Source organism: Myotis davidii, unplaced genomic scaffold, assembly GCF_000327345.1.
Source record: "Myotis davidii unplaced genomic scaffold, ASM32734v1 scaffold88, whole genome shotgun sequence".
In the NCBI taxonomy this organism is placed as follows: domain Eukaryota; kingdom Metazoa; phylum Chordata; class Mammalia; order Chiroptera; family Vespertilionidae; genus Myotis; species Myotis davidii.
The window spans coordinates 3,467,618-3,479,101 of record NW_006300377.1 but is presented as its reverse complement, the minus strand read 5'-3'; the positions used below and the strand labels follow the sequence as shown (position 1 = coordinate 3,479,101).

Here is an 11,484-nt window from a genome sequence, read left to right as displayed (position 1 = left end):
TAATAGGCCATTTGAAAACTCCACTCGCTGACAAGAGCACTGAAACATTATCGGCTAAAGCCCAAACCAAATAAAGGCCCAGAACAAACATCCTGGCTCTCTAAAACCTGTCCACAAATCATTAAGGGAAGGACAGTAAATGCAGGACTGGGGATCGTGTCACTGCAGCTGACAATGATTAACAATAGGAGACATGCAACCCCCATTAAGGTTAAAAGTCCAAAACTAGTCACACGCATCTATCTCTATTGGGGGTGAGACTATTATACAGTCTTTGTAGGTTTTGCAACCTTGTGTGAAAAGCACCCATTGCATTTCTTTCATCTTTCAGAAAGCACCTGTATCTGTTCCAAGGGCCTAACAGTACGAAAATGCATTCTGGCATCACACCTCTGAACATCAGACCATTCTCATTAAAAAGAGTAATTTTGATTTGTAACAAGGCTTATGAAATACAATGCAAGCACCTCAGTAGTGTTATTACTGAAACCCATTTATTCCCAGATTTTTGACTGAGTGGATTTTTTAAGACCCTCTGCACTAAGATTTACAAATTATAGCTATGTACAAAGCCAAACTAGTAAGAATCGACTTAAGTCACAAGTTTCTCATTTGAAAGTGCAAAGACCTATTCGTCTTAAAAGAAGCAAGAATGAAGCAAAGTTAACCCCCCACCCCAATGATGTTCCTGAAGTCCATTATTACAACAAGCACATTCTCTCAAAATTGTTATTGGTTGTTTAAGAAATAAACCTGAGCTTCTAAACACTCAATCCCTAAAATCACGGCAGCAAGTGCTGGCCACCGATTTAATGGATCATGCCACAGGAAAACTCCATCAGGGTTATATGCCAACTTAGTGACACTCTTGTCACTAATACCTAAGCACTATGTTTGCTTTGCATTATATTATTCATGTAGAGAGCTAAACTAATCACCATTTGTTCTTTCATCTAGCAGGAGAGTCAAAAGTTATTTGCTTGAATTGTCTATGCACTACAGTACAAATTTGTCCCCACCTTGTGAATTGCTTGCTACAGAGCAAGCCATTTTTTTTCGATATAATGGAAGAAAATTCTCATATTCACGAAGAGTTTTCACACATGTATGCAAAATTAACCTCAAACCTTCCAGTTACAGAGCAGAAAGCATTATATATGAAAGATGTTTCTCATGCACACTAGCTAAAAACCAGTTCAGAGAACAAAGATGAGTTGAGGTCTGGAATAAGTCGATGCAAAGCTTAAGTACTAAGCAACAAAATAAGGTGGTTAAGACCTTTTTTTGGTAATTAAAATCTTGAATTATAACATCATATCCCTAAAGCTAAGGTAACCAAATTCAAAAACCTACTCTGAATATTTGCAGTTATCCTACAGAATACGACGAAGTCTTATGATTGGGAAATGATTCCCACCATGTATCCAACTGTAGGCAAGTCAACATGCCACACCAATTTTCCCCAGGTTTAGAATATAGACATACTTAATAAAATCATGTAATATGAACTATTCACATTAGATTCCCATCTAAGCCCAAGTTAGTAAAGATGTTTCCATGGAGCTCATTTGAAAAAATTTATTAAATCACATTACAAAAAAAAACCACCCTGTACTTATTGTGTTAATTCACTCAACCTGCAGAATAATTACCAAGATTGCATTCTGAATTATTGATATTGCTGACCTATGGGCAGGTCAGTTTCTACAACAGAGACTAATTATCACATGCTATACAGTCCATATCAAGAGGCTAAAAAAGCACTCTACCTCCCAAGTATGGTTTGGTTCCCTTTCCCCCACACCACTGATATGTTCCATGTTATCTTCAGTTACAATGCAACTAAAGGAAACCACACAACTGAATCAGATATACCAAGGAATCAAGTTTGCACTTTTTATCTGAGAACTGCAACAGCACTGAATTCTGCCTGACAAATTACAGCTCTAAGCCCAAACCCACGCACTTTTGATAAGCTAGCTTTATCATACAAGTGTTAGGTGCTGCACTGTTATTTCATTGTCAGAAGTGTGATGTCAGAATGCCCACGGAATAAAAGTACATAGCAAGTCACCAAGTTAGATTATATTGCTTGTTACCTACCTGTATGCAGTCGGCAATGAGAATCTTGGAGCAAGCAGGAATACTACATCCGGGTCCTAATGTCCATTGCCATTTGCGGTACTACGTTCCTCACAGTTACGCACTGCAGAAATGCTGGCTAAATGCAGTTATGTAGCAGGCCACTACTTTAATAGTGCATAATTGCAGTCCAAGAACACCAGAAAACATTCCACCAAAACTTAGTGGCTTGCCCAAGAAAAGCCAAGTATCTAAGTTTTATCTGCCATAATATGCCACTTATAAAAATTGCACAGGCGTAACATTACAATTTCCCAAATTACAATGTTTAAAATAGTGGTATATCTACATAAAGAGTGGTAGGGTTTATAGAATTTGTTAATGAGTTCAATTAGTGTTCTAAACAAAGGAGGATTGTGATTTCACTAAATGTGAGCCAATGGGTTAAAAGCTTGAGATACCTATTAAAATATACAGGGGTCTCTTAGAGAATGCGGTTCTTAAAGATTTGGACTACTAAGTTTTAAAATGATCAGTGTTCCTCTTAAAAACAAAATTATGAGAATGGAGAAGGGGAAAATGGGGGCAGGTGATTTCTTCAAATGAGAAAAATGGCTAAATACTTGGAAACTACTACCTTCCCTCTCCCATCCCAAGTTTCATATCAGCTTTTAGGCAACTTTTTTTTTAAGATGACTTAAATTCCCATCAGGCTAAAAACTATCATATACAAGACTTACAGAAAGTCTATTTGAGTACCTTACAACCCTTGGTACACTGCTATTTCAGTGATAAAAGTAAAAAAACTTAGTTGAAACTGAGCAGATTATTTGCTAAACAACATTTAGCAATTCTACAGCCCTCAGTAAGGCTATCAAAACCACAACTTTCAGCAGATTATCCATGAGCATCCTTCACCACTCTTCAAAGGTACAGTACTACCAAAAGCTTATTTTAGGGGTCTGTGCCAGCATCCCTTATAAAGAAAGGCATGTAATCTGAAAAATAAACTGAAACATTAATTTTATAGGCAGATTATCCCATTTCCCCACCAGCCCCCGCCCACACACATACAAGTTCACCCTCCACGGGTGTCCCATGAACACCCCTTATTTTATCATTAGTCAAGTCCCTACTACACAATCCAATCAAATTATAATGGACTTCTTTCAAATCAAGATCCTTGTTTCCGTACAGAAAAATCTCATACTTAGCACCAATTCATACCTTAACTGGGGACAAAACTTCCTCATTAATATAATTATGGTAGAACTACCACCCATTTCCAGGTGTCTTGGTGAATAGAAATAATGAACATTTTCTAATGAGGTTTCCTTAATTAACACATCATGTACCTGTCAGTCACACAACCAGAATTGGGTGACATGCCTTTATACTCCACTAGTGTTTTACTTTTAGTATTATCCAGTTTCCCAGGCAGAAGGTGCTCAATTATTTCAACAATAGGTTTCCCTTTGTACTCAGGCACAATACTAAACTTCAGCATGTGTTAAAATTTTACTTTTGCCAATTAGCACCAAGAACAGAGGTGAAAAGGAGGAAGACACATTCCATAGTAAAGAGTTCTACAATGTACAAATTTGAATGGAACAATAACTAAGAACAAAGCCAAGCCATTGAATTATTTTACCTACTTTTAGGAAGCTGTTCCCTCTGCTAACATAGATAAACTGGGAAAACAGATTCCCACTGTTGTACTAACAGACAACAGTAACGATGTGCTTTAATATTAAGTCGAAATATCTCATTCTAATGGAAGGAGATTCAATGAAGTTGACAATAAACTGACAACACCATCGAAACACTCCAAAACTTTATGGTGGGAGGGACATTTATATTTGCACTGTGTAGCATAAGCAACTCTCTCCAGATTTAGTGCTGCATCAAAAGGAAACTATGGAACAGATTAACAAATATTTTACAATTAAGAATGAATGGCTATCTGCAACCCTACATGTCAACAGTCACCACTAATTCTTTGAAAAGAGAGCAAGTAGATTTATGGTCCTATAGTTTTGCCCAATGAAGTAACAAAAGGAGATATAAAAGGTTCTGAGTACAAATGTATATATAACTACACCTCATTTATGGTTACTATACTTCTTACTTTCAAGTTGAAATTTTCAGACTAAACCCCATCTTTATAAATCGCTTAAAGTAATACATGAAAAGACTTCATGTTTAATAATCTTTAATTCAAATGTGAAAGTTCAATACAAGCCAGTTGTAGGGCTTGGGACTTATTCTTTTAAAAACAAGAACGGAGGAATGCAACAAAATGATCTTTCCATTTTTTCTCCAGAAGCTTTCAAGAAAAGGATAACTCAGGGCCATAAAAGATCCATTTAGTCATGCCCACTTTCTCCCTCTACCAATAGTCATACACCCAATTCCATAATCTTAATACATATTCCTGAATGAAGATTTACAGTTGTTTTACTTATATAACCATTTAAAAGTACTTAGCACCGCTTGCTTCCTATAATGCCAAACAAATCAAATCACGAATCTACTTCAGTATGTATTTCATCTTTTTAAAACAAAGGGTACTTATTTGTAAAAAGCAATACTTAGCCTACAAATACATTTCCCAGAAATGGCACATGCCATTTGAAGGTCTCAACACTCTCATGCTTTCAAAGTGGAATACCTAGCCTAATGTGCATGGAAGCATGAATGGCAAAATTGAAGATCAATATTTTAACTATTTTATCTATTTATTTGAAGCACAGTAAAAAAAAAAAGGTACACTTTGGAAATTCGATGGCACAAAGTACACTGCCATAACTTGTGGGACATTATACAGTTAAAAAAAAAAAAGGAAAATAAAAAGGAAAAAATCCTGTTTCAAAACACTGTATTACATAATTTTACCTGCCCAAACAGACCATTTACAAATATTAGGTCAATAAACTGCTAACATCCATAAAAAGGTAGCTTTCTTACTAAAATGCAAGAATTTAAAAGATTGGTATCTAAACAAGAAAAGACAAAAACAAACTAGAATGAGAGCCTAGATATCACATCTAAAATCGGGGCTTTTTGTTTGGGCCTTCATACTCTTCTCTCCCTCTACCATACCCTGCTGGAGTTCCAGGCCCCATTCCTCTAGGACCCTGTCCACCCACAGGTCCCGCGCCTCCCTGCCCAAAGCGATCAGTACGCTATTGGAACAGTAATTAACAGTTCATTATATGTAGTTGATGTCCATGTGTGTTAAGTAAATATTTTAGAAGGTTCCGTAGTCAACGTTCGTCGATACAATCACCAATGAGTCGATCCACAGGTACCGGGAACATAGAAAGGAAAAAAGGGTAATTTGAAAATTAGTTTACGATAATACATGCCTTGTGGTATGTTCCCACTTGAGCCATTCTCATACACCTGTTTCAAAGAATAGATCTTCCCTGTAGTGCTAAAAAATTTAAGAATTAGTGTAGATGTGAAAACCCATTCCAAGATGAGTTAAAGAAATTTCACATCAGAATAAAGCACTGAAAAGCTTGCAAACTTCTCACTTTCAAGGTCTGAACAGGAAAATTAATTTCCAAGTAAGCCTAGCAAGCCCAACCAGACAGATTCAATTCACTCAAAGAAGTGACAAAGGACCTACTCACCAGTTAGTGGCATGTGCTGCATAAGAAACCTTGTGCTTTTCAAGATCTCAAGACACATCTGCTAAGTTGCAGAAATCTTAAAAGGTTCAAAGTTTTAATAAAATGCTACCAGACTACAAAAAAAAAGCATAAAAGACTAATAGATTTAGTCATTTTACCAGCACAGTAACTTGATTAAAAAAAAATGTGTTGCCATAATCTCACAGGTGTACCACCTTTAGGAGCCATCACTATATGACAAGAGACACTTATGTTTACAGTACTATTCTGTATTATTGCAAATTGACTGGATATACAGCCCACCCCCATTAACAGTCCAACTTTTCCCTTAGGTCTTTGAAAGTCCACTGGCACTTAGCTATGATTCCATGGTTTGGGTATCTCCCAAACAGCCTAGCACCATGCTTAAGTAACTGCAATAAAGCAGGAGTTTATTATTCCATCTAATTCCATCTAGTTTCAGGTACTTCTCAGTCTTAGAAAGCTATGTATATCCAAAAAGAAAAACCCTAAGAGATATGGAAGCTCAGGAGTCTGAACTATCTTTCAAATTCCATTTAAAATAGATGTTACTAAGTATTACCACACCCCCCCGCCCCCAAAATGTATACAAAAATGGCATTAGGGTTTAACTGTTCCTATATGTTGTAATTTCAACATGTCTCTTACAAAATACTACAGGGCTACTTGAAAAGACTAAATCTCGCCCTGGGTGGTTTGGCTCAGTGGATAGAGCATCAGCCTGCAGACAGAAGGGTCCCAGGTTCAATTCCAGTCAAGGGCACATGCCTGGGTTTGCGTGCAGGAGGCAGCTGATTGATGATTCTCTCATCATTGATGTTTCTACTGGTATCTCTCTCCCTCTCTGAAATCAATTAAAACATATTAAAAAAAAGACTAAATCTCAATCCTTTAAACTATTTTTCAAAAACCTAAAAATTTTAGGGTAGCACACTGTACTATATATTTCATGAAGGCTATTAAGGAAAATTTGGGGATTTCACAATTATATCATTACATCTTAAACCCACAGGTTTTTTTTAACCTGTTACATGGAATACAGAATTTTAACTGTGGGAACATCATGTAAAGTTACATTTTTAACAAATTTGTTTACATACCTACAATATGCCTTTTAGGAAGCACATAAGTGAAAATGTTACCCACACTATTTTTAAAATTTAATTTGAAGAAAGCTTATAGCACTACATTTAATGTAACCAGTCACTTACAGTTCTAATTCCCCAAAAGCCATAAATGGGTTTTAAAATAGGTGAGGTCCCATACTAACTTCTTATGTTCCTTATTTGTAAAGTGAAATTACAAATGCTGCAGCTTCCTTCCTTTGCCAAAATCCTGTTAGGTGAACTAATCAGACTTAATTCAGTTGTGAAAATGTATTCTTTCTTAAACCCATTTCTAAAGTCAATATTCAATTCTCCTAAGGATTTGTAAAGCCCTAAACACAGCCACTCAGACCAATTCACATGCTTGTTCTAAAGCATCCGGATAGGCTATCTGCAGTTAAAATATGATAGCATCAAGAAGGTTCAGATCAAATGCACACAACTAGTATGCTTAAAATTATCATTGGTTTTGTTGCTACTCTGTAGCAAAACAGACGTCAGTTTATTTTAGAAGGTGTACCTATAGACAGCCCAACAGGTGGGAAACGACGAGTCAAAACTTTAAACAATTCCCTTTTCATGGATAGAAGCCACACCAAATATAGGTCAGAGTTCTACACATCACTAAAACATGCCTAGGAGCTGCAAACTACAAGTCTAATTCATATAGTTATGGCAAATGCCAGCTGAGTGAACAACAGTTTGCCATTTGATTACGCTCACTTAGATGTAGAATAATTAGGTACATTATCTAACGTTTAGAATTTGGATTTGCCATGCGATGGAGTGCAAAAGTACACAAGCAATATAATGGAAAGCACCTAAGTCTACTTATTGCCAAAGATAACTCCAACATACTAACAGCACTGACTTCGCGTTGGCAACCGTATCTGTGTAGGTTACCACACACTGAGTTCTTCTATGTTGCCAAAGTATCCCTCAATATTACGATTTACATGATAGGGAAACTAAAAGAAGTCCAGTCACCTACTTGAAAAAAAAAACACAACAAAATAAAACACACACACAAGTTGTGAAAATGAGAATTTCCTTTGTACTACGTCCCACAGGATACATTACCATGTCGCTTCCCATCATGGAACCAGTCATGGTTGCTGGTGGAACTCCAGGATTAGCTTCATAACCTATGCCACCAGCACCACCTAATGGTGGAAATTTCTGGCCTCCTGAACCATAGGGATCTAGAGGAAACAAAAATGCCTGTTATAACTAAGCCAGAATATTCCTCTCTAATGGCACTGCTAATTTATTTTCATGCTTACCTCCCATGTTCATTGCTCCTCCACCACCCATTCTCATGTCTCTTTCTCTCTAAAAGAAAAAAAAAATTTCATGTATCTGTACTATACCCATACCATTTTTGAAAGTACAAAAAATCCCCAAACGTAAAGTTTTTAACCATTAAAAAAGGTTCATTTAAGGCAATTTAAAAAACTAGACTCTGAAAAAAAATTTTTAAATTTACCCGTTGACTTAATTTTCAAAAACCTAAAAGCTTCTTCCCAAAGAATCTTTGGCCTACCAAAAAAAAAAATGGTAAAAGGCATATCATCACAATACATGTTTAAAATAAGTGGATATGATATGTTATTTTACTCTAATTAGATTACAACAGAAATTTACTTACTGGATCCATGTAGCCCATTCGGCTATAACTTTCCTCTCTTTGTCGTCTCATTTGTTCTTCCATCTCACGTTGACGAATCATCATCTCTTCTTCCCTTCTACGTCGTTCCTCTTCTTGTCTGGAAATGTTCATTAAGTATATAAATCAAAGTGTTATCCACATCTTTTCAAACTCAATTTGAAAAAAAAAAAGAGCGACAGAGAGTAGTTTGGGGCAAACACATAAAAGACCAGGAGAGTGAGTGTAGAATAGCCCTAGGGGCATTCTGGCTAAGAAAATAAGTATTACAGTACTTACTGACAATTGTACACACAATTTCAATTTAAATGTTATACCAACACTGACTCTATTTCATTTGACTGCACTGCAAAATTTAGGTTCACCTTTTGTCTAAATGTTAATGCAGAAGCAAAGGCCCTGGACGGTGTGGATCAGTTGGTTGAGCAAAGTCTCCCCTCCCTTCCCTCTCTCTAAAATCAATAAAAACATTTTTTTAAAAACAAAAGGCTTAGTTTAACAAAATTTTACCTTAATTGCATTTCTTTACGTTTCTGCATTTCTTGATTGTGAAGTTCTTCCATGCGTCTTAATTCTTCCTGGCGTCGCATCAGATCTGAACATTGGAAAATTTTGTTTAGGATTCACATTAATGAGATTACAGTAAGTTTTTTTTAAAAAAGACAATTGATCCCATCAGCAAACTTCAGAGTTTTTTACCTTGACGCAAGAGATTTGCCTGATGTTCATGATAGGCATCTTCCATTTCACTTTCCAGTTTGTCTTTTGCATCTTTCATATTTTTTTCAACTTGTTCCCTTTGCTGTTTCTCCATTTCATCCAAGGACTTCCATCGCTGAGAATATTCATACTCAAATGTGCCATGCTGGGCAAAACGAGGAGGGGTTTCTCTCTCCCTGACAGTATTTAAAGGTGAATCAATTTGGGATGCACATTAAGAAACATTACCTGACTCCCCTAAAACCACTGGTCTCTCTCCCCCTGCCCTATCACTTGTAATAAACACCGAGGGGTAAAGACCACTTTGGTTCATATTGTAAGAACAAGAATAAATTGTGAAATATACATACTTCAGAAACAAAAACTAGGCATTTGAATAACTGCTTCAAAACCTCAAACTTTCTGAGCCCAATGCTTTTATTAAGCATATTCATTTAGGAGAATTTTGCACATTTTAAACAAAACTGAAAAATTACTAGAACAAGTTCTCCCTTAAACTTAAAAAACTGCCAAAAGTTTAATCCATCTTACTTTTGATACATTGGATTTTTCTGTGCAAGTTTTTCAGGAAGCCCATCTTCATCATCCAATTGTTCAAGTGGTTCCACAATGACTGGACGAGGAGTTCTAATACAAAAGAAGGCTGCATCTTATTTTCCAGTCGTATCACAACTTCCTCATACAAGTTAATAAACAAAAATTATTAAAATAGGCACAAGAACTTACGTTGTCAGTAAGAAAACGCCTTCACTGCATCTTTCAAATGCTTTTCTTGCTGCTGGTTTAGAAGCAAATTCAACAATGCCTTTCCCTGTAGATCTTCCACGATCATCCACAATTACAACAGCCCTTTCAATAGGACCAAACTGGCTAAAGGCTTCTTCCAACAGTTCATTGGAAACATAAGGTGAAAGATTTCTAACAGAAAGGGCAGCAGCATGTGTGGCAAAGCGAACCCGAAGCTGTCTACCTCTCATGGGTGTATCATCAAGTTCAGCTTTGGCAATTTCAGCCAATGCCCTGGACTCCTGAAAGTTATCAGACATACTCATGTTAACCACCTAAAAAATTGCCTAACGCCTACTCTGAAAGTCATAAGCCTAATCCCCATTCCTATTCTTCCTCCAGCTCCCACCTTGACAGGGTTCTCAGTAGTTAAAATGCCTTGCACACCCACTCCCCTTGATTCTTAGATACCAACAATTATACACTATACAACATTTCATCTTTTCTGCAAGAATGATGAAAACATTGTTATCCTTTCATCCTCACCTGTAGATATGGGTTTGTGTGTGCGTGTGTTTGAGAGTTAAAGAGAGCATAAAACACTGATGTGAAAGAAGCATCATCAGTTGTCTGTGTATGCCACCCCCTCTAGGATTGAACCCACAACTTTTTGGTGTACAGGACCACGCTCCAACCAATGGAGCAACCCGGCCACGGCAAGAATGACAAAAAATTTAAAGACCAATTGATTCATGTTCGTTTGAACACCAGTACATTCATAGTAGCAAAAAAAAAAAGAGGACCCTTTAATTAATTATACATAAAAACCCAACAAACTCACGAGTTTAATAAATCCGAATCCTTTGCCTTTGTTGATAAAAACTTCTCCTGGTTCTCCATATTTAGCAAACAGTCTTTTGAATTCCTCCTCTGTAATATCAGCAGGTAGGTTCCCAACAAACAACCGACAACGCTGAGTGTAAGTTTTCTCCCCGGGTCTTCGCAGGAGAGACAAGTTGGCTTTAAAGCCCTAGTGGAAAAGAAAGGGAATTTTTCAGACACCATTGACCTGTGCCTGCAGGGGAAACGCGCTAATTTTTGCTTTTACCAAACTGGATTTTACCCTCTTCTGTTTTCGTTTAAAGTCAAAGCAAGGTCCTACTATACTCGTGGCATTTCCAATGTCACCGCTATCCTAACACCAAACAGCCAAATTCATTCAAAATACTCGAGAACGGGCACTTGGCCCTCGCTACATAGGTCCTTTCGGTGCGTCATTCCTTCCTCAATATTAGCTCATGGCTTACTGTCTCCCTCTCCACCTCTACGTCTGTTCATCGTCCCACATCGGTATCCACAACCTCGTCCTTTCCATATGCTGAGCGTCCCTGGCTAAAACTGTAGCGGACATACATTAAAATGGTCAAATAGTAAATGAAAAAAGATAAAGAGCAAAATCCCGTTAGCAGCGACACGACCTCTGCGGGCCTGCATCTCACGGTCCGCCCTACTCCGGCTCCCAGGA

The 11,484-nt window shown here is 37.2% G+C and overlaps 1 protein-coding gene across 1 annotated transcript in view; it reads right to left on the bottom strand.

Annotated features, from left to right (window-relative positions):
* The window catches only part of SFPQ (splicing factor proline/glutamine-rich), a 15,407-nt gene that overhangs the window by 2,460 nt on the left and 1,463 nt on the right, over nt 1-11,484 (bottom strand). Inside the window, exons 2-10 of the mRNA XM_015572775.1 lie at nt 11,083-11,154; nt 10,801-10,989; nt 9,960-10,261; nt 9,765-9,860; nt 9,213-9,409; nt 9,024-9,108; nt 8,496-8,613; nt 8,131-8,179; nt 7,928-8,049 (exon numbers count right to left, since the gene is read on the bottom strand). Of these exons, the coding sequence (XP_015428261.1) occupies nt 7,928-8,049; nt 8,131-8,179; nt 8,496-8,613; nt 9,024-9,108; nt 9,213-9,409; nt 9,765-9,860; nt 9,960-10,261; nt 10,801-10,989; nt 11,083-11,154 (1,230 nt within the window). The remainder of the gene's footprint in view (nt 1-7,927; nt 8,050-8,130; nt 8,180-8,495; nt 8,614-9,023; nt 9,109-9,212; nt 9,410-9,764; nt 9,861-9,959; nt 10,262-10,800; nt 10,990-11,082; nt 11,155-11,484) is intronic.